This window comes from Bos taurus, chromosome 21 (genome assembly GCF_002263795.3).
Source record: "Bos taurus isolate L1 Dominette 01449 registration number 42190680 breed Hereford chromosome 21, ARS-UCD2.0, whole genome shotgun sequence".
NCBI classification, from domain to species: domain Eukaryota; kingdom Metazoa; phylum Chordata; class Mammalia; order Artiodactyla; family Bovidae; genus Bos; species Bos taurus.
Window position 1 is genome coordinate 24,981,100 of NC_037348.1, and position 24,159 is coordinate 25,005,258.

Genomic DNA, 24,159 nt, shown 5'->3' on the forward strand with positions numbered 1-24,159 from the left:
TGCACCAGGTCTTAGTTGCAACACATGGGACCTGCAGTCTTCATTGTGGCATGTGGGATCTTTAGTTGCAGCACGCAGGATCTAGTTCCCTGACCAGGAATCAAGCCCAGGCTCCCGGAAATGGGAGCACAGAGTTTTAGCCCCTGGACAACCAGAGAAGTCCCTGTCTCTTAACTTTTAATATTAATATACTTTATTTGTAGATGGACAGAAGTTAACATTTTTTGTAGTCAAATCTGCTAGTATTTTTATTTTATGGATTTAATCTTTGTGTTATGTTTAGAAAGAAATTCCCCACCTCAAAACCAGATCATTTCACTTGCACTTTATTTTGGTTATTTGTCTTCTTATTGTTCTTCTTTTCTCCTTTGTTATCATTGTCTTCTTTACTACATAGATTTATTGTTGCAGGTATATATTTTGGAGAGTGCAATATAATCTACCTCCAATAAATAAATGTGTATATGTAATTGAGTCACTTTCTAGATTGGCTAGTCTGCTGTATTTATCTATTTCCATATCAGTAATGTATAATAAATATATTTATTGAGCACTTAATGGGGCTATTCTAAATGCTTCCATATATTAATTTAGTTAAGCCTTACAGCAACTCTATGCAGCAGCAAAATTATCATGAAACTAATGAAGTTTAAGCTTAAGGGTCCCTCACTTGCACAGACTTCATCCAAGAGTCTGGGAGGGGCCCTAGTTATTCACATTATGTTATGTTTTTGTAAAATTTGCAAAACAAAGTATTTTAATTATGGTTGGTTAAGACTAGAGGTTCTGATGAATCTTCCATCACAATTTCCTATGTCACTGGGAGGCACTGGAATGGCCTCTGGCCTTAAGGAGAAGCTGAGTCAGGGACACATTTGGTTAGGTTTAGTAGGATAGCCTTATGTGCTCATCAGTCACTTTTGCTGGATGCCCCCTGTAGGAACAGCTTCCAGGAATACTTCTACTGCCTTTGTGGCAACTTACCTGGCATCATGACACAAAGGTACAAGCCAGCACTCTTATTACCACATAAATGGATCCTCTGGGACCCAGCCCCAGCGGGATGTGGGCAGTGGAAAAAAACAAGGTTAAAAATAAATAACAACAGATTTCTATGGGAAATTGTTCCATCTATCAAAATGTAAAATTGTAAATGGAGGAAGGTTTGCTTTTTATCAACATCCGGTCAAAAAAGAAGTCCTCTCTTTGGTAGGGGGAATATTCTTGATAATTCATTGGTTACAATGATAGTTAATCATAGCCTTTTATGACAGGAATTACACAAAATATAGTTTATCAGAATTCCCGTTTGTTGGGCACAGACCTCACCAACTCCAGTGTTCTTGCCTGGAGAATCTCAGGGACAGGGGAGCCTGGTGGGCTGCCGTCTATGGGATCGCACAGAGTCAGAAACCACTGAAGCGACTTAGCAGCAGCAGCAGCAACAGGGCACAGACCTCTAGCAGTATTGTAAATGTCTATTACACTTCAGACTGAAGGGAAACATTAGAGATAGGTTCCAAGGTTTCACAATAATGCTTAAAATAGGCATGTTATTAGCAACAAGTTCTGAAAATGCAAAATCTTGTCTAAACAGGTCTCTTGAGAAACCTGTATGCAGGTCAGAAAGCAACAGTTAGAACTGGACATGAAACAACAGACTGGTTCCAAATAGGAAAAGGAGTACGTCAAGGCTGTATATTGTCACCCTGTTTATTTAACTTATATGCAGAGCACATCAAGAGAAACGCTGGGCTGGCAGAAGCGCAAGCTAGAATCAAGATTGCCGGGAGAAATATCAGTAACCTCAGATATGCAGATGACACTACCCTTATGGCAGAAAGTGAAGAGGAACTAAAAAGTCTCTTGATGAAAGTGAAAGAGGAGAGTGAAAAAGTTGGCTTAAAGCTCAACATTCAGAAAACGAAGATCATGGCATCTGGTCCCATCACTTCATGGCAAATAGATGGGGAAACAGTGGAAACAGTGACTGACTTTATTTTTTTGGGCTCCAAAATCACTGCAGATGGTGACTGCAGTCATGAAATTAAAAGACGCTTACTCCTTGGAAGGAAAGTTACGATCAACCTAGATAGCATATTGAAAAGCAGAGACATTACTTTGCCAACAAAGCTCCATCTAGTCAAGGCTATGGTTTTTCCAGTGGTCAAGTATGGATGTGAGAGTTGGACTGTGAAGAAAGCTGAGCGCCAAAGAATTGATGCTTTTGAACTGTGATGATGAAGACTCTTGAGAGTCCCTTGGACTGCAAGGAGATCCAACCAGTCTATTTTAAAGGAGATCAGTCCTGGGTGTTCATTGGAAGGACTAATGTTGAAGCTGAAACTCCAGTATTTTGGCCACCTGATGCGAAGAGCTGACTCATTTGAAAAGACCCTGATGCTGGGAAAGATTAAGGGCAGGAGGAGAAGGGGACGACAGAGGATGAGATGGTTGTATGGAATCACCAACTCGATGGACATGGGTTTGGGTGAACTCCTGGAGTTGGTGATGGACAGGGGGGCCTGGCTACTGGAGATCAGTGGAGAAATAACTCCAGAAAGAATGAAAGGATGGAGCCAAAGCAAAAACAATACCCAGTTGTGGATGTGACTGGTGATAGAAGCAAAGTCCAATGCTGTAAAGAGCAATATTGCATAGGAACCTGGAATGTTAGGTCCATGAATCAAGGCAAATTAGAAGTGGTCAAACAGGAGATGGCAAGGGTGAACATTGACATTCTAGGAATCAGCAAACTAAAATGGACTGGAATGGGTGAATTTAACTCAGATGACCATTATATCTACTACTGTGGGTAGGAATCCCTCAGAAGAAATGGAGTAGCCATCATGGTCAACAAAAGAGTCCATAATGCAGTACTTGGATGCAATCTCAAAAATGACATAATGATCTCTGTTCATTTACAAGGCAAACCATTCAATATCACGGTATTCCAAGCCTATGCCCCAACCAGTAATGCTGAAAAAACTGAAGTTGAATGGTTCTATGACGACCTACAAGACCTTTTAGAACTAACACCCAAAAAAGATGAATGTTCTTTTCATTATAGGGGACTGGAATGCAAAAGTAGGAAGTCAAGAAATACCTGGAGTAACAGGCAAATTTGACTTGGAGTACAGAATGAAGCAGGGCAAAGGCTAATAGAGTTTTGCCAAGAGAACACACTGGTCATAGCAAACACCCTCTTCCAACAACACATGTGTAGAGAAGACTCTACACATGGACATCAGCAGATGGTTAACACCAAAATCAGATTGATTATATTCTTTGCAGCGAAAGATGGAGAAGCTCTATACAGTCAGCAAAAACAAGACTGGGAGCTGACTGTGGCTCAGATCATGAACTCCTTATTGCCAAATTTAGACTTAAATTGAAGAAAGTGGGGAAAACCACTAGACCATTCAGGTATGACCTAAATCAAATCCCTTATGATTATACAGTGGAAGTGGGAAATAGATTTAAGGGACTAGATCTGATAGAGTGCCTGATGAACTATGGACGGAGGTTCGTGACATCGTACAGGAGACAGGGATCAAGACCATCCGCAAGAAAAAGAAATGCAAAAAAGCAAAATGGCTGTCTGAGGAGGCCTTACAAATAGCTGTGAAAAGAAGAGAAGCGAAAAGCAAAGGAGAAAAAGAAAGATATAAGCATCTGAATGAAGAGTTCCAAAGAATAGCAAGGAGAGAGAAGAAAGCCTTCCTCGGTGATCAATGCAAAGAAATAGAGGAAAACAACAGAATGCGAAAGACTAGAGATCTCTTCAAGAAAATTAGAGATACCAAGGGAACATTTCATGCAAAGATGGGCTCAATAAAGGACAGAAATGGTATGGACCTAACAGAAGCAGAAGATATTAAGAAGAGGTGGCAAGAATACACAGAACTGTACAAAAAAGATCTTCACGACCAAGATAATCACAATGGTATGATCACTGACCTAGAGCCAGACATCCAGGAATGTGAAGTCAAGTGGGCCTTAGGAAGCATCACCATGAACAAAGCTAGTGGAGGTGATGGCATTCCAGTTGAGCTATTTCAAATCCTGAAAGATGATGCTGTGAAAGTGCTGCACTCGATATGCCAGCACATTTGGAAAACTCAGCAGTGGCCACAGGACTGGAAGAGGTCAGTTTTCATTCCAGTCCCAAAGAAAGGCAATGCCAAAGAAGGCTCAAACTACCGCACAAATGCACTCGTCTCACATGCTAGTAAAGTAATGCTCAAAATTCTCCAAGCCAGACTTCAGCAATACGTGAACCTTGAACTTCCAGATGTTCAAGCTGGTTTTAGAAAAGGCAGAGGAACCAGAGATCAAATTGCCAACATCTGCTGGATCATGGAAAAAGCAAGAGAGTTCCAGAAAAACATCTATTTCTGCTTTATTGACTATGCCAAAGCCTTTCACTGTGTGGATCACAAAAAACTGTGAAAAATTCTGAAAGAGATGGGAGTACCAGACCACCTGACCTGCCTCTTGAGAAACCTGTATGCAGATCAGGAAGCAACAGTTAGAACTGGACATGAAACAACAGACTGGTTCCAAATAGGAAAAGGAGTACGTCAAGGCTGTGTATTTTCACCCTGCTTATTTAACTTAAATGCACAGTACATCATGAGAAATGCTGGGCTGGAGGAAACCACAAGCTGGAATCAAGATTGCCGGGAGAAATATCAATAACCTCAGATATGCAGATGACACTACCCTTATGGCAGAAAGTGAAGAGGAACTAAAAAGTCTCTTGATGAAAGTGAAAGAGGAGAGTGAAAAAGTTGGCTTAAAGCTCAACATTCAGAAAATGAAGATCATGGTATCTGGTCCCATCACTTCATGGTAAATAGATGGGGAAACAGTGGAAACAGTGTCAGACTTTATTTTTTTGGGCTCCAAAATCACTGCAGATGGTGACTGCAGTCATGAAATTAAAAGACGCTTACTCCTTGGAAGGAAAGTTATCACCAACCTAGATAGCAAATTAAAAGCAGAAACATTACTTTGCCAACAAAGGTCCATCTAGTCAAGGCTATGGTTTTCCAGTGGTCATGTATGGATGTGAGAGTTGGACTGTGAAGAAAGCTGAGCGTGGAAGAATTGATGCTTTTGAACTGTGGTGTTGGAGAAGACTCTTGAGAGTCCTTGGACTGCAAGGAGATCCAACCAGTCCATTCTAAAGGAGATCAGTCCTGGGTGTTCTTTGGAAGAACTGATGCTAAAGCTGAAACTCCAATACTTTGGCCACTTCATGCAAGGAGTGACTCATTGGAAAAGTCCCTGATGCTGGGAGTGATTGGGAGCAGAAGGAGAAGGGATGACAGAGGATGAGATGGCTGGATGGCATCACCGACTCAATGGACATGAGTTTGAGTAAACGCCAGGAGTTGGTGATGGACAGGGAAGCCTGGGGTGCTGTGATTCATGGGGTTGCAAAGAGTCAGACACGACTGAGCAACTGAACTAAACTGAACTGAACTGAAAGGAGAGTAAAGTAGAGAGAGGTCAAGGCCAACAGTTGGACAATACACTGTCACATTGTCTTATTGCTATATAGTATAGTGCCTACTAGATTTTGTATTATTTCATCTTCATAACTCATTTTTTAAAAAATGTTATTTGTTTTTAAATTTTGGAGGCTGTGCTGGCTCTTCATTGCCACGTGGGCTTTTCTCTGGTTGAGGTACACAGGCTTCTCATTGCGGTGGCTCCTCTTGTTGAAGAGCATGGGCTTTAGGGCACACAGGCTTCAGTAGTTGCAGCATATGGGCTCAGTCGTTGTGGCTTCCAGGCTCTAGAGCAGAGGCTCCACAGTTGTGATACATGGGCTTAGTTGCTCCATGGCATATGGGATCTTCCCAGACAAGGGATCAAACCCTTGTCTCCTGCATTGGCAGGTAGACTTTTTACCACTGAGTCACCAGGGAAGACCCCAATAATTGTTGTTTTAAGCCACTAGGTTTTGGACAGGTTTGTTACACAGCAATAAAGAGCCAGAACAACACCCATGTAACTACCACTATATACATAACATTTCTGTTACCCTAGAAGGCTCCCTCATGCACCCTTCCATTCAACAACCCTCCAAAAGCTAAGTGCTATTCTGACTGGTAGCACCAAGTTAGTTTTGCTATGATGAAGTTTGATATAAATTGAGTCATGATATATTCTTTGTGTCTGGCTTCCTCTGTTCAGCATGAAATTAATTCATATTATTTCAGTATTTGGGTTTGTTCTTTTTCATCCATTGTAGAAATATACCACCATTTATCCATTCTAGTAGTGGTCATCATTTGTTCATTTATTTATTTTTTAAATTTTATTTTATTTAACTTTACACTATTGTATTGATTTTGCCATATATCAAAATGAATCTGCATGTATACATGTGTTCCCCATCCTGAACCCTCCTCCCTCCTCCCTCCCCGTACCATCCCTCTGGGTCGTCCCAGTGCACCAGCCCCAAGCATCCAGTATCTGCATCGAACCTGGACTGGCGACTCGTTTCATATATGATATTATACATGTTTCAATGCCATTCTCCCAAATCATCCCACCCTCTCCCTCTCCCACAGAGTCCAAAAGACTGTTCTATACATCAGTGTCTCTTTTGCTGTCTATGCACATCCATGTACTTCTTTTGGTAGGCATAAGTACTAGTTTCTGTTGGATATACACCTAGGAGTGGAATGGCTAAGTCACAGGATATAGGTATGTTTAGTTTTAATAGGGTGGTGGTTTTATTTTTTTTTAATTGAAGTGTAATTGCTTTACAACGTGGTGATAGTTTCTGCTGTACAGCAGTGTGAATCAGCTGTAAGTATACATATAGCCCCTCCCTCTTGAGTCCCTTCCCCCGTCCCCCCATCCCACCCCTCTAGGTCATCACAGAGCACCAAGCTGAGCTCTGTGTGCTATGCAGCAGCTTCTCAGTGTGCTCAGTCATGTCCGACTCTTTGCAGCTCCAGGGACTGTACCCCGGCAGGCTCCTCTGTGGAATTTTCCAGGCAAGAATAGTGGACTGGGGTGCTGCTTCCTGCTCCAGGGGATCAGACTCGCATCTCTTGCGTCTCCTGGGTTGGCAGACAGATTGTTAGCCATTGAGCCACCCAGGAAGCCCCAGTACACATAGTTGTGGGTATATGTCAATGCTAGTCTCTCAGTTTGTCCCACCCTGTCCTTCCCCTGCTGTGTCCACATGTCCATTCCCTACGTTTGCATCACTATTCCTGCCCTACAAATAGGTGCATTAGTAGGGTGGTGGTTTTAAAATATGCCCATGAATTCTTTGATACTACTCCATAAAGGACTGGTCTTAGTGACTCATTTGTAATCAGCTGAATATAATGGAGATGGCCCTGCATTTGCATGACTTTTGAGGCTAGGTCTAAAAAAATTATGCATCTCCACCTGGTTTTCTTGGGACAGTACCTCTGGAAAATTTCCAGCCAGAATTTCTCTAAATACTGTTCTGCCTCATTCTCATTCTCCTTGTAATAGTCCATTTTTTCATTCTGTCTCAGATGATTAATAGATACATACTCTTTTCTGTATTTTCTGTCCTTTTTTCTCTCTGTTTCAATTTGTACATCTTCTACTGACTTGCCTTCTAGTTATACTAGTCATCTGTTTTGCTGTGTCTAATTTGCTGTTAAACACAATTTGTTATAGTGCTTTTCCAGTCAAGAATCTCTGACTCTTTTCTCATGGATTCTAACTTTCTGGTGAAATTCTTCTCCATCTTCTGTTTTCCTCATCATATTAATCATAGCTATTTCACAGTCCTTGTCTGATAAATCCAATAGAACTGATTGGATTTATCCATAGAACTGATTCTGTTGTCCATAGAACTTAATCATCCATAAAACTGATTTCTATTGTCTCTTCTTTCTCCTTCTCTCTCTTTTTTAACATGCCTCATAATTTTCTTTTTTTTTTTTCTGACAACACTGTAGAGAAAAAAAATGTTGAGTCTCTGGATAGTATATCTTTCTTCAAATAGGATTGAATTTCCTTGTAGCAGCTCCTACATATCACCTTGACCCTGTCAAAAGACTGGTTTTACACTAGCTAATTTTTTCATTTTACTAGCATGTAACCCTTTCTTCTAGGGCATGTCCTTATGAGATCTCAATCTCATTACTAAGACTCTTTTATACTGTAGCACATGTGAAGTCTCTACTTATCTCTACTCTCAGCTGCTATTGTTTCTCTTTGTACATGCACAACTTAGAAATTATCCAATAGCATGAAATTAATTTATATGACGATTTTGGGGTTTCCTTTTAGGAAGGGAAAATCTTCATAGTTCCCTCTTTTTGAGGACTCTGCTCCAACCTTGGCAGTTTCATAGTCTGTCTTGAATTCTTTCTGCTTAAGAAAGTGAAAGTGTTAGTCGCTCAGTGTGTCTAACTCTTTGCAACGCCATGGACTATAGCCCTCCAAGCTCCTCTGTCCATGGAATTCTCCAGGCAAGAATACTGGAGTGGGTTGCCATTTCCTTCTCCAGGAGATCTTTTGGATCCAGGGATTGAACCTGGGTCTCCAACATTGCAGGCAGATTCTTTACCGTCTGAGTCACTGGGAAAGATGTTTCTGCTTAAGAAACAAGCAATAAATTAGAAAATACCCTCAGGGAAAAAGCAGGAGTAAATCTCATGTGCTTCCCTTCTCTTTAGGACCCTAGTCCCTCAAGTCTTATCTGCAATATTTATTATTTACTCTTGACAAAGTCTCCTTGACCAAACTCAGTCAGGCTCCTCTGAGCCTTCTTCTCAACTGTGCCTCAGCTGTGGTCCCAGGCCTGTCTTTCACATGCCAAACTCAGCCTTAGCAAGAATTCTCTAAATTATAAACAACTTAATAAGAATGTCTGGGACTTCCCTGGTGGTCCAGTGGCAAAGACTCTGAACTCCCAATGCAAGGGGCCTGGGTTTGATTCCTGGTCAGGGAACTAGATCCCGAATGCTGCAACTAAGACCCTGTGCAGCCAAGTAAATTTAAAAAATAAAAATAAATATTTTAAAAGTATGTTGCTTATTGCTCTTGGAAGCTTATTATGCTGGCCTGCACCAGACGATGTCTGCATTACTCATTGCTAAAAATGTTGTGTAGAACAAAACTGCACTAGGATTAATTTATTTACAAGAAGAAATTAAAACTCTACGTTTGGTTTTCACATACAGCAGCTCTTTGGAGTAACATGCATCTGAATTTTAAGTTGCAAAGGTATCTGAATAGTTAATTTTTCATGTGCATATTTTGTTGAATGTTTTGGTTCAAGAAAGAATGTTTAAAGCTTTTTTAAAGACTTCAGTTCTTAATGTAACTGTACCCTTCTGCATGGAAAATCATAACCAACACGGCTGCAGTAGACTTCTTAGTGGTATCCAGCACCACTTGCAGAGGGCTGCTTTATATTAATTGTACTTGGGTGTAGGACTCTAGTGTTCTTGGGTGTATTGCATGGGCTGCATTATCTACAGCATTGTACAATAACAACTAGAAGAGGCAGTATACTTCACTGATGCTTGTCTGGTAATATCACTTCTGTGTTATAATGGAAGGTTTTTTGTGATGTATGAAACTTGTGTTTTTTATATATAAATGAGTATAGTTAGATTAGTGTTGTGGTAATGCCTGTTTTCATCTGTAAATAGTTTTAAGTATGTACACGAGGCACTACTTCTGATTTATTGCAGTGTTCAGTCTTAGTTTTTACTTTTATTCTTAAAGCATTCAGTTTTGCTTTCAATTTTATGTACCTTAGTTCTAAAGTTAGATCTGCAGATGTGTACAGATAGTACATATTTATGTATTGCACATAATCATGCTATTCAGCATTGATGCTATATTGTATTATGTAAATAATAAAAGCTATGTACAGAGGGAAAAAAAATAAAATAAAAGTATGTTGCTTAATTTCCACAATTTTATGAGTTTCCCAGTTTTCCCTTTGTTTTTAACTTCTAACTGCATCTGTCTGTGGTCAGAGAAGACAGTCCACGAGCACCTGGGAAGATTGTGCGTGCTGCTGTTGTTGAATGAAGTGTTTTGTATATGTCTGTCAGCTCTAGTTGCTTTATTATGTAAGTCCTCTATTTCCTTACTTATCTTCTGTCTGGTTGCTCTGTCCATTACTGTGAGTGGGATATTGATGGCTCCAACTATTACTGTAAAGCCATCTATTTCTCCCTTCAATTCTGTCAGGTTTTGCTTCATAAATTTTCAGCCATTATTTCTTCAAGTGTTCTCTCTGCCCCTTTTGCTCTCTTGTCTCCCTTTAGGATTCCTACAACACTGTCTGTTTAACGAGGGGCCATGAAAGTGAAAGTGAAGTCGCTCAGTCGTGTCTGACTCTTTTTGTGATCCCATGGACTGTAGCCTACCAGGCTCCTCAGTCCATGGAATTTTCCAGGCAAGAGTACTGGAGTCAGTTGCCATTTCCTTTTCCAGGGGATCTTCCCAACCCAGGGATTGAACCCGGGTCTCCCACACTGTAGCAGACGCTTTACCGACTGAGCCACCAGGGAAGTCGATGAGGGGCCATAATTCTCTTAAAGTGAAAGTGTTAGTCGCTCAGTGGTGTCTGACTTTTTGCGACCCCATGGACTGTAGCCCTCCAGGCTCCTCTGTCCATGGGTCTCTCCAGGCAAGGATACTGGAGTGGGTTGCCATTTCCTTCTCCAGGGGATCTTCCCAACCCAGGGATCAAACCAAGGTGTCCTGCATTGCAGGCAGATTTCTTTACCATCTGAACTACCAGGCAAGTCCCTAGTTCCCTTAGGCTGTTTACTTTTCTTTTCTCTGCTTTTCTTCAAGCTTTTTGCTTCCTGTTCTCTACTTGATAATTTCTGTTGTCTTATCTTGAAGTTTGCTGAGTTTTTTTTTCTGCTTGGTCAAATGTACCTTTAAATTCTTTTAGTGAATTTTTCATTTGAGTTGTTTTACTTTTCTGCTCTGGAATTTCTTTTTGGTTTCTTTTAAGGTTTCATATCTCTTTATTGATACTTCCATTTTGTTCACACATCATTTTCTTGATTTTATCCATATTTTCTTAAGTTCTTTGACCATATTTAAAATAGTTGTTTTAAAGTCTGTCTAGTATATTTGCCTGGAGAAGGCAATGGCACCCCACTCCAGTACTCTTGCCTGGAAAATCCCATGGACGGAAGGGCCTAGTGGGCTGCAGTCCATGGGGTCGCTAAGAGTCGGATACGACTGAGCAACTTCACTTTCACTTTTCACTTTCATGCATTGGAGAAGGAAATGGCAACCCACTCCAGTGTTCTTGCCTTGAGAATCCCAGGGATGGGGGAGCCTATTGGGCTGCCGTCTATGGGGTCATACAGAGTCGGACACGACTGAAGTGACTTACAGTTACAGTTACAATTACAGTATATTTGCCGTTAGGTCTTTTGTAGAAGTGGTTTCTTTCTACTAATTTATTTTTTTGTTTGTTTGCATGGGTCAAACAAACATTTATTTCTTTGTATGACTTGTGATTTTGTTGTTGTTGAACATTGGATATTTGAGTCTAGTAATGTGGTAACTTTGGAAATCAGATTCTCCTTTTCCCCAGGGTTTTCTATTTTTTAAAGTAATTTTTTATTAATTTGATTGATTGATTTTATTTTTGCCTGCACTGGGTCTTTTCTTTGTTGCTGCAAGCAGTCTTTCTCTAGCTGAGACAAGTGGGGGCTACTCTCTAGTTGCGGTGCACAAGCTTGCTTCTCATTGCCATGGTTTCTATTGTTGTGGAGCCTGGGCTCTAGATACTTGGGCTTCAGCAGTTGTCACACCTGGGCCTAACTTCCCTGTGGCATGTGGAATCTTTTCAGAGCAGGGATCAAACCTGTGTCTCTTGCATTGATTGTTTTAAAATCTATCTCTTTGCCAAGGACCTGCCTGAAGTGTAAACTTAAGGTCTTCTCAGGCATTTTCTCTGCTGTTCCCTGGGCATGAATGGTCACTCTAATTTTTCCCATGTGTACAGTTGCTTTTTAATACACTAGTCTTTAATACCTGGTTCCACAAAAGGGAAAAAGTGAAAATGAAGGAGGGGTAGGGAAGGGTGCTGGTCCTTTAAAACCCCTGGAAGTCACTTCAGCTAAAGCATACTGCAGCAGTAGAGAGAGGTACCCCAACAACAATAGCTCCCCCTCTTTGTCTGTGCCTTTGTGTTGAGAAGCAGAAATCCTCTTGAGTACAGATCCCCAATATTTGGAGGATAGGTACCTTTTTGCCCTCCCTGGCTCCTACAAGCTGTCAACTGAAAAAAAAAAAAAAAAAATCCACAGTGTGAGAGTTGTGAGTTGTTTTATTTGGGGCAAAATGAGGGCTACAGCCCGGGAGACAGCATTTCAGAGAGCTTTGAGAAACTGCTCCAAAGAGGCATGGTGGGGAGTGGGGGGGCGGTGGAGGGACTGTCAATATAGATGTGATTTTGGTGAAGGGAGGAATACACGCAATCAAGGACATATATTTTGCAGAAGGTTACTGTTAGTCACGAAGAGCAGACGTCACCATGAAGGATTTTAGTGGTTTTCTAGATACAAGGAAAGGCAAGGATTGGTCTCATAAAATCATCTCCTGAAAATATCTATCTGAAGACCTGTTCGGCCAGTTTCTCCCAGAGCACAGAGGACCTCTTTCCTGATCTCCACCCCGAACTCCTTTCAGGGGTGTTGAACATCAGCAGCTGCAGTGGCTCATAATTTGATCCTTGCAGAGGTAGATGGCAAGTGCCATTTGTAGGCGACAGAGCTGTGTACTACCATGTGGCTGGTGGTGGAGGACGTGTAGCTGCTACTGTGCAAAGAGCTGAAGTTGATCAAAATCAACAGCAATTTGCTGTCCAAGTCTTCCCCTAGAATTTACCAGCCTTCAACAGAGTCCATAGTTCTAAAATAAGTACAGCAAACAGATTCTGCTAGTGAAATTGTTTACGTGGGAAGACAGACTCCTGGTGATCCAAACTCTGCTATCTTCCCAGAATCCTTGAATTCACTTATTTTTATTTTCAGTTTGGCCAAGAAGTGCTTTTTTTTTTGGCTATTCTTTGCACTCAATTTTTACCACATTCCACAGGCTTTGATAATTCAGTGTCTTCATTTTTTCTATTATGATTTTATTGTCCCTTACCAGATACAAGTGTTAGTTGCTCAGTCCTGACTCTTTGAGACCCTGTGGACTGTAGCCCTGCCAGACTCCTCTGTCCATGGCATTTCCCAGGCAAGAATACTTGCATTCCCTTCTTCAAGGGATCTTCCCGACCCAGGGATGGAACCTGGGTCTTCTGGATTGCAGATTCTTTACCATGAGCCACCAGTTCAGTTCAGTTCAGTCGCTCAGTCCTGTCCGACTCTTTGTGACCCCATGAATCACAGCATGCCAGGCCTCCCTGTCCATCACCAACTCCCGGAGTTCACCCAGACTCACGTCCATCGAGTCAGTGATGCCATCCAGCCATCTCATCCTCTGTCGTCCCCTTCTCCTCCTGCCCCCAATCCCTCCCAGCATCAGTCTTTTCCAATGAGTCAACTCTTCGCATGAGGTGGCCAAAGTACTGGAGTTTCAGCTTTAGCATCGTTCCTTCCAAAGAAATCCCAGGGCTGCCCTAATTTACTTTGGTACCTTTGAGGGGTTTTGTTTGTTTTTTGAGATTTAGAATACGGTCAATTTTTGGTAATTCAAACACATTTTAAAAAGAAGAAGAAAAAGAAAGAAAAAAGAATCCCTGATCTATATAGATACCAAAAATAGAGGCAGAAGAGGGAGGAGGAAAGGGAGAGGCTGTTACATGTAGAAGGGCTCCACGCTTGCTCCCAGTATTACCACAGGAACAGTGCCCCTCTGGAGAGGTGACTTCGAGGATTCCTAGAGCAGGGGGCCACGTGAAATCACCTTCTCCCCTCTCACGACCTTTCTTGGTCATGCCCTCCGCCCCCTCCTCTTCCAGACGTGAAACTCGCAGAAGGAGAGCCTAGGAACTCGTCCTGGATACAAGTGGGAGGCGCTGCAGTTGGTGAGGAGGGGCCTAAGGGAAGGAAGGGGCCAGCCTTTTAGCCCCGGTAGAACTCCCATCTCCGGGAGCGCTGGGCACCTCGCAAAGGGTACCGCCCCCGCCAGGCCTAGCTGGGGCGGCCCCGCGGCGGGGACGCGCCTCCGCCTCCCAGCCCTGCGGCGGGGACGCGCGCCGGACAGCTCGGGGAGGGGCCGGCGGAGGCGCGCGGCCTCCGGAAGCGCCTTTCCCGGAAGGTAGGGAGGCGGCGCCGGCCTCGGCGATGGCGGTTGGGCGGCCGCACCGCTCTCTCTAGCCTGCGGAGCCGCGCCGCTGGAGGATGGCCTCGCTCGGACCAGCAGTTACGGGCGAGCAGGTCCCGGGGGCTGAAGCGGAGCCGGGCGCCGCGGGGCCGCCGCCGCCGTCGACTTCCTCTCTGGGGCCCCTGCTCCCCCTGAAGCGGGAGCCGCTGTACAACTGGCAGGCGACCAAGGCGTCGCTGAAGGAGCGTTTCGCCTTCCTCTTCAACTCGGAGCTCCTGAGCGATGTGCGCTTCGTGCTGGGCAAGGGCCGCGGCGGCGGCGGCGCTGCCGGGGGCCCGCAGCGCATCCCGGCCCACCGCTTCGTGCTGGCGGCCGGCAGCGCCGTCTTCGACGCCATGTTCAACGGCGGTATGGCCACGACGTCGGCCGAGATCGAGCTGCCCGACGTGGAGCCCGCCGCCTTTCTGGCGCTGCTGAGGTGAGGACGGCCGCCGAGCCGTGACTTTGGGCGAGGCTCTGCTTACCCCCCGGCCTCAGTTTCCTCCCGCGTCGGTGATGCTCGGGGAGGTCGAAACACATTCGTTAGCCGGGACGGCTGCCCGCCTTGTCGTTAGGGTAAATACTAGTGTCTGGGGCCCAGGAGCGTGCGTTTTCCCGTTTCCAGTAGCGGGGTTTTTAGGGAATTAGAGACGTGATGAGAACAGAGTTTGGGTCAAGTCGCCCTGATGGCCTATTTGCGATGTTTTAGGTTTTGGGGGGAGACGGGTAGTTGCGGAGTCTTGGAAGACCGATGACGTTTTAATTTTATTTTTTTGTAATTCTTACTCCTTTTTCATTAATATTAGTTGTCATGATCCAGGAAAGTGAACACCTAAACAAGTAAGTTTGGTTCTAGCTAGCTTGCATTCCTGCAGACAAGATTATGTTTGCTAAAAAAACACAATCTTCCTATCAGTGTTAGAATTGGCTTTTTGATTATGTGAGGATAGAAGATTGACTTCTGATTAATATTATTTAATGGAGGGAGCTAATAGTCTGGCATTATTAGCTGTTATTCACAAAAGTCCATTTAGGAAGGTGTAAGTATTGTAAAGAAAGCTGAGCGCCGAAGAATTGATGCTTTTGAACTGTGGTGTTGGAGGAGACTCTTGAGAGTCCCTTGAACTGCAAGGAGATCCAACCAGTCCATTCTAAAGATCAGTCCTGGGTGTTCCTTGGAAGGAATGATGCTAAAGCTGAAACTCCAATACTTTGGCCACCTTATGCGAAGAGTTGACTCATTGGAAAAGACCCTAATGCTGGGAGGGATTGGGGGCAGGAAGAAAAGGGGACGACAGAGGATGAGATGGCTGGATGGCATCACCGACTCGATGGACGTGAGTTTGGGTGAACTCCGGGAGTTGGTGATGGACAGGGAGGCCTGGCGTGCTGTGATTCATGGGGTCGCAAAAAGCGACTGAACTGAACGACTGAGCGACTGAACTGAACTGAACTGAAGTATTGTTTTATACAGTTTTATTAATGAGACTGAGCCCCAAAGAAGTCAAGTAACTTGACGGAGGTAACAGAGCCAGCCCATACCAGAGACCATTGGGTTTCATTATGAGATGGTTTTAGCTGCCTGAATAGAATGTATTGTTAAAACAACAGGCTTGGACGGTACTGAGGCATAACAGGTAGGTCAGGGAACAGATAAGTTCTCCACAAAGGCTCACAGCTCACTGAGGAAGATCAGTAGGAAATGGAATACAAAGTTAACACAGGTAGAAAGTAATACCAAAATCCCATTAAAAAATGAATAAAGGACAGGATAGATCATTTAGGGAAAAAAATATAATTAGCAGCCAGTGTTTAACCTCATTAACAATTAAAGAAGTGCAAATTAAAAGTACAGTACTTTTCCTCTTCTTACAAACCCTCCAGTTTTTTTGTGTTATTTTGTGTGTGTGTGTGTGTGAAGATAACATCTGGCAAGACCTTTCCGACAAAGGTGGTAGGAAAACAGTTTGGCATTGTAGATTATTTTCCCCACAGGTAGGAAGTAGTCAAGTACTGAAAATGTTCCACACAAAAATATTTAAGCAGGACTATTTATAGTAGTGAGGAAGTAGTGTAGCAGAGGGAATGGTTTTAACAGTGGTAGGTCCATCTGATGGCATGTGGTGCAGCTGCTAAGCAGAGCACCGAAACCCACACCAGTATTCTTGCCTGGAGAATCCCATGGACAGAGGAGTTTGGCGGGCTGTGGTCCATAGGGTTGCAGAGAGTTGACTGAAGTGACTTAGAAGGAATGCATCTACCAAGTAGGATAGTCATGAAGACTAGATAATAAGAAGACTAGATTATTGTAGGGACAAAAATGTGTATAATTAGCATTTGAAACAGTGCTCACAGTAATTAAAAACTGAGAAAAGAAACAGCAAAGATATACTTAGAGAAAGGGAGAGAGGAACTATACTGAAATGCTAACCAAAGTTGTGTTGGAGTGGCAAGATGGTGTTGACTTGTTTTTCATTTGTTTCTCATATGTTTTGTAATTTAGTTCAGTTACATTTATAAAAGGAAAAACAACAACAGCTCAAAAGCTAATATCTAGATCATTTTGGGATTTGGTTTGAAGTTGACTGGGAGCATTGGTTCTGCTTCTTTAGATTTTCTAAATTGGAAGTACTTTTTAATGAATTGTTGGTTCACCTTCATTGTAATCACCTGTTAAATTCTTAATTCGCTTCCTCCCTCCTTACAATATTGTAATGTTTGCCAGTGGGACCTTGAGAGCATATTTAATACTCTCCCTGAATCTGATATTGGCTGTGTTTGAGAGCCACTGATCTAAATATCGTTGGGTAGGTTTTTCTTTTAAAAAATACAGAGATTGCTACTATAAGAATGTAGAGAGAAAATACTGGTTTCGTATTTTCACTGAAACTGTTAATCAGTCCGTTGTTTCCCAGGAATAGAAAATAAGTGAATTCATCTGAGTCCTTGAAATTTTTCTAGTTTCAGTGTGGTCATGGGTGCTTATACTTCTTCAGGCTCTAGTCATTGTTTTATTCTGAAAGTGATCTCTGGACTGATTTTTAAACTTAGGTTATTGGCTGGTTGTGAAGCAGAGATGCTGTACTTAACGTATTATTGTGTGACAAAAAAATGTCTCATGGTACTTACTGAGGTTGAAAAGCAGGTTAGCTTGGGCATACTTTTATGTTTACAACTTGAATTAAACATTACTTAAAGGCTTTTGAACTTGAGTGTGAAGCACTTTAAGTAACTGCTCATTTTGATCTGCCAGACCTTTAAGTGATGTTCTTAGTTGCTCATTTGAAAAACACTGCCTTCCTTGTACTATTTTAGATATTGGATACAGCAGTGAACAATAGGAAGTCCCTGCCCTCTCAGAGTTAATCATCTAGTAGGGAGAAACAAAGACAAAATGTCAAGTACAAAAAAGTGTTTTAAGGAAAGATGATCAACCTGTGGGAGAAGGACCATTCATCGCAAGGAAAAACATGTTTAAGCCCCAAAATTTCTCCTGTTAGACAAACTGCAAGAGTAAACCAGTGTGATCTGAACAGATAGAATAAGGGGGAAAGTGGTAGAAGATGAGGTCAACAAGATAGGCTGGCCAGGATTGTGCACAGCTGTAGAGCCCATGGAAGGACTTGGATTCCCCGTCTATGGTGGGAATCCTTTGAAAGGTTTTGAGCAGGGAGTTGATAGGAAACGTGAAAGTGTTAGTCACCCAGTAGTGTCCCATTCTTTGTGGCCCCACCAGGACTGCATAGCCCGCCAGGCTTGTCTGTCCATGGAGTCAGGGGTTGCTATGATCTGGTTTAAAAACTCCTAGCAGTTGTTTGGAGATTAGACTGTGGAAGGAGTAAAAGGAGCAGGTGACAGCTGTTCCACAGGTTCTGTCTTTAGCTGTTGTCTTCCTTTCTCCCATTAACCTATGGCGCTACATACTACCCCAGCGGTACTGTGAAACGTCTACTCAACCCAAACCGAGTTTCCAACTGGACAGTCACAAATGAGTGTCTATTTAGTACACATGCAGATGGACTGTCAACAATAAACATATCTTAACACTTAATGAGTGCTTGCCATGTTCTGCTTACTGTTGTTCCTGAGCACCTTGTGTGAACCCAAATTTCAGAACAGTCTTTGAGGCAGGCATACTTCATATGTCCTGTCTCAGGCAGCTTTTGTCATAATAATGCTATAAAGCACCCCAGAAATTGAGGGCTTAGAAAAACAATCGTGTATTCTTCCTCTGAATATTCTTGTTATGTGGGTCAGTTGGGGATGTCTCAGGTGGGCTTGGCTCCAGGTTGTAGTTTGGTTCCATTATGTTCCATTTGTTTCTCATCCTGTTTGGACCAGTCTTGAAGGTTCTACTCAATTCTCTTGATTTTTTTTTTGGCATTGCTTCAAACAGATCACGGAGAAGGCAGTGGCACCCTGCTCCAGTACTTTTACCTGGAAAAATCCCATGGATGGAGGAGCCTGGTAGGCTGCAGTCCATGGGGTCGCACAGAGTCGGACACGACTGAGCAACTTCACTTTCACTTTTCACTTTCATGCATTGGAGAAGGAAATGGCAACCCACTCCAGTGTTCTTGCCTGGAGAATCCCAGGGACAGGGGAGCCTGGTAGGCTGCCGTCTGTGGAGTCACACAGAGTCGGACACGACTGAAGTGACTTAGCATAGTATAGCATAGCATGCAAACAGATCACACTGCCTTTAGACTCAGCTCACTTCATTCTTCACGCTGTTAACAAAGTTATCTCTCTGATATCTAGACATTATCACAGTACTCCCCTGAATCTCTTAATGACTTCTATTTGCGTATGGGATGCATTTAAACATTTTAGCCGATATGCAAGACCTTTATGATTTGATATCTCTTCCTCTCCGTCTACTGAGTACCCCAGTCCTACTGATGGTCTTTTTCTTATTTTAATACTTGCCTTCTAATGCCTCCTTGCCTTTGTACTTCTTTGTCTGCCTAGAAGGTTTACACACTTAATTATTACCCTTCAGATATACTTGAGGCTTTATCTCTTTATGAAACGTCGCTGCTGGCAGATTTGCGCTCTGCCTCATGTAATGTCTTGTATTGAGTTTTTTATCTGTTGCTGTAGAACAAGCCACTCCAACACTTAGTGGCTTAAACATAGTCTTATTATCTTTCACAGCTGTGTGAGAGGTTCTTCTAGCATATTCTTCAGGTCTCCCATGCAGTCAGAGTCTGATAGCTGTTGAGGCAAGGGTCATCTGGAGGTTTGATTCACATTATGGTTTGGCTGAGCCTTGCTCTCTCTCCATGGCTCCTGCAGCTGATCTTTGCAAGGTTAGCCTGACTTCCTGGCGAGCAGCAGGCCATGGCTCCTGAAAGCACAAAAGTAGGAGCTTCTGCATCCTCAGAGTTTAGGCCCCAGGCTGGCAGAGTGTTACTTGTGCCACGTTCTGTTGATTAAAGGGAATCAATCAGGACGAGCCCAGAATCATTATGGGACAGCTCTGTGTAAAGGTCTGGATCATAGAAAGCATGATTAATTGGGGCCATCTTTAGAGATTATTTATCAAATCATGCCTAATGTATAATGCTGTTATAATTATGACATTACTTTTTAATCGTTTTATTACCAAACCATGAGCTTTTTGTGCACAGTGTTGTCTGTGTTTGTATTTCTGGGACCTGTCTATTATTATATAGTCCTCAGTAAATGCTTTTGAGGAAAATGAATGAATCAGTAGTGACACAGTTTCTTGTACATAATCTTACGATTTTTCTATTTTACAATGAAGTTTGTACCTTAGTCGTTTAATTTTTAAATTGGATTAAATGTAACCTAAGTTTTAAATTTTGGAAAGGCATTCATCTTCAGGAAAAAACCAGAAATAGTTTGATGACCTGTAATTATTTCTCTGTGCTCTTGTTCTTAGAGGTAGTGTATTAGGAATGTTAATTTTAAAATGCAATGTACTGTGGTAATATTATGTTTAATTTTAAGTTATAATTTGTAAATATTGGCTTACAGAGTTTTTTTTAATTGCAGCACTGTTAGTAATTAAATAAGATGTGAGAAAAACATGTATGTAAAGTATGAATTGGGGTGATTCTTGGATTTTTAAGTAGCCTTTTTTCTTACTAGAAATGAAAATGATTTCCCTATCAATAGCTAGAAACTTGTACTGAGCTGTGTAGTTGACTAACGTGTATTTATTAAATCTTTGCGAGGTGCCAAAACTGAGCCTGGTGCTGTAGGAAAGATATGGGAAAAAATATAGAAACACAGAGTTCCCTTTCTTACAGTTTATAGTCTTGTATTTATTTATAACTTGCATTGCTCCAAAAACAATTTAAAATGTCTACCAAGAAACACAGAGGTAAGAAATAAATTGTCAAGATGCTGCTAATATAAAAATACATGCTATACACACTCTACAGACTTAATTTTGATCATTTTAGCAACTATTACAAAAAGGGAAAGCTGGCCAGTCAGTTACAGTTCACAGTGTTTGTCAGATTAAAAACAGGCCAACTGCTTAAGGGATGCACAACTTTTATCTGATAATAGATCAGATCAGATCAGATCAGTCACTCAGTCATGTCCGACTCTTTGCGTCCCCATGAATCGAAGCACGCCAGGCCTCCCTGTCCATCACCAACTCCGGAGTTCACTCAGACTCAAGTCCATCGAGTCAGTGATGCCATCCAGCCATCTCATCCTCTGTCGTCCCCTCTCCTGCCCCCAGTCCCTCCCAGCATCAGAGTCTTTTCCAATGAGTCAACTCTTTGCATGAGATGGCCAAAGTACTGGAGTTTCAGCTTTAGCATCATTCCTTCCAAAGAAATCCCAGGGCTGATCTCCTTCAGAATGGACTGGTTGGATCTCCTTGCAGTCCAAGGGACTCTCAAGAGTCTCCTCCAACACCACAGTTCAAAAGCATCAATTCTTCAGCGCTCAGCCTTCTTCACAGTCCAACTCTCACATCCATACATGACCACTGGAAAAACCATAGCCTTGACTAGACGAACCTTTGTTGGCAAAGTAATGTCTCTGCTTTTGAATGTGCTATCTAGGTTGGTCATAACTTTCCTTCCAAGGAGTAAGCGTCTTTTAATTTCATGGCTGCAGTCACCATCTGCAGTGATTTTGAAGCCCAGAAAAATAAAGTCTACACTGTTTCCACTGTTTCCCCATCTATTTCCCATGAAGTGGTGGGACCGGATGCCATGATCTTCATTTTCTGAATGTTGAGCTTTAAGCCAACTTTTTCACTCTCCACTTTCACTTTCATCAAGAGGCTTTTGAGTTCCTCTTCACTTTCTGCCATAAGGGTAGTGTCATCTGCATATCTGAGGTTATTGATATTTCTCCCGGCAATCTTGATTCCAGCTTGTGTTTCTTCCAGTCCAGCGTTTCTCATGATGTACTCTGCATATAAGTTAAATAAACAGGGTGACAATATACAGCCTTGACGTACTCCTTTTCCTATTTGGAACCAGTCTGTTCTTCCATGTCCAGTTCTAACTGTTGCTTCCTGACCTATATACAGGTTTCTCAAGAGGCAGGTCAGGTGGTCTGGTATGCCCATCTCTTTCAGAATTTTTCACAGTTTCTTGTGATCCACACAGTGAAAGGCTTTGGCATAGTCAATAAAGCAGAAATAGATGTTTTTCTGGAACTCTCTTGCTTTTTCGATGATCCAGTGGATGTTGGCAATTTGATCTCTGGTTCCTCTGCCTTTTCTAAAACCAGCTTGAACATCAGGAAGTTCACGGTTCACGTGTTGCTGAAGCCTGACTTAGAGAACTTTGAGCATTACTTTACTAGCATGTGAGATGAGTGCATTTGTGTGGTAGTTTGAGCCTTCTTTGGCATTGCCTTTCTTTGGAATTGGAATGAAAACTGACCTTTTTCAGTCCTGTGGCCACTGCTGAGTTTTCCAAATTTGCTGGCATATTGAGTGCAGCACTTTCACAGCATCATCTTTCAGGATTTGAAATAGCCCAACTGGAGTTCCATCACCTCCACTAGCTTTGTTCGTAGTGATGCTTTCTAAGGCCCACTTGACTTCACATTCCAGGATGTCTGGCTCTAGGTCAGTGATCACACCATCGTGATTATCTGGGTCGTGAAGACCTTTTTTGTACAGTTCTTCTGTGTATTCTTGCCATCTCTTCTTAATATCTTCTGCTTCTGTTAGGTCCATACCATTTCTGTCCTTTTTCGAGCCCATCTTTGCATGATATGTTTCTTTGGTATCTCTGATTTTCTTGAAGAGATCTCTAGTCTTTCCCATTCTGTTGTTTTCCTCTTTTTCTTTGCATTGATCACTGAAGAAGGCTTTCATATCTCTTCTTGCCATTCTTTGGAACTCTGCATTCAGATGTTTATATCTTTCCTTTTCTCCTTTGCTTTTTGCTTCTCTTCTTTTCACAGCTATTTGTAAGGCCTCCCCAGACAGCCATTTTGCTTTTTTGCATTTCTTTTCCATGGGGATGGTCTTGATCCCTGTCTCCTGTACAGTGTCACAAACCTCATTCCATAGCTCATCAGGCACTCTATCTATCAGATCTAGGCCCTTAAATCTATTTCTCACTTCCACTGTATAATCATAAGGGATTTGATTTAGGTCATACCTGAATGGTCTAGTGGTTTTCCCTACTTTGTTCAATTTAAGTCTGAATTTGGCAATAAGGAGTTCATGATCTGAGCCACAGTCAGCTCCCAGTCTTGTTTTTGCTGACTGTATAGAGCTTCTCCATCTTTGGCTGCAAAGAATATAATCAATCTGATTTTGGTGTTGACCATCTGGTGATGTCCATATGTAGAGTCTTTTCTTGTGTTGTTGGAAGAGGGTGTTTGTTATGACCAGTGCATTTTCTTGGCAAAACTCTATTAGTCTTTGCCCTGCTTCATTCCGTATTCCGAGGCCAAATTTGCCTGTTACTTCAGGTGTTTCTTGACTTCCTACTTTTGCATTCCAGTCCCCTATAATGAAAAGAACATTCATCTTTTTTGGGTGTTAGTTCTAAAAGGTCTTGGAGGTCTTCATAGAACCGTTCAACTTCAGGTTCTTCAGCGTTACTGGTTGGGGCATAAACTTGGATTACTGTGATATTGAATGGTTTGCCTTGGAAACGAACAGAGATCATTCTGTCGTTTTTGAGATTGCATCCAAGTACTGCATTTCGGAATCTTTTGCTGACCATGATGGCTACTCCTTTTCTTCTGAGGGATTCCTGCCTGCAGTAGTAGATATAATGGTCATCTGAGTTAAATTCATCCATTCCAGTCCATTTCAGTTTGCTGATTCCTAGAATGTCGACATTCACTCTTGCCATCTCTTGTTTGACCACTTCCAATTTGCCTTGATTCATGGACCTGACATTCCAGGTTCCTATGCAGTATTGCTCTTTACAGCATTGGACCTTGCTTCTATCACCAGTCACATCCACAGCTGGGTATTGTTTTTGCTTTGGCTCCATCCCTTCATTCTTTTTGGAGTTATTTCTCCACTGATCTCCCGTAGCATATCGGGCACCTACTGACCTGGGGAGTTTCTCTTTCAGTATCCTATCATTTTGCCTTTTCATACTGTTCATGGGGTTCTCAAGGCAAGAATACTGAAGTGGTTTGCCATTCCCTTCTCCAGTGGACCACATTCTGTCAGACCTCTCCACCATGACCCGCCCATCTTGGGTTGCCCCACGGGCATGGCTTAGTTTCATTGAGTTAGACAAGGCTGTGGTCCTAGTGTGATTAGATTGACTAGTTTTCTGTGAGTATGGTTTCAGTGTGTCTGCCCTCTGATGCCCTCTGCAACACCTTCCGTCTTACTTGGGTTTCTCTTACCTCAGGCGTGGGGTA

The 24,159-nt window shown here is 42.5% G+C and overlaps 1 protein-coding gene across 4 annotated transcripts in view; it reads left to right on the forward strand.

The window, feature by feature from the left end:
• Window positions 1-14,257: 14,257 nt before the first annotated feature.
• Window positions 14,258-24,159, forward strand: part of BTBD1 (BTB domain containing 1) — a 51,827-nt gene continuing 41,925 nt past the window's right edge. For 3 of the 4 annotated variants that reach the window (XM_024981800.2, XM_024981799.2, XM_005221883.4), the window contains exon 1: window positions 14,274-14,755. In XM_024981800.2, the coding sequence (XP_024837568.1) occupies window positions 14,355-14,755 (401 nt within the window). In that variant the 5' untranslated portion in view covers window positions 14,274-14,354. 4 annotated transcript variants of the gene reach the window in all.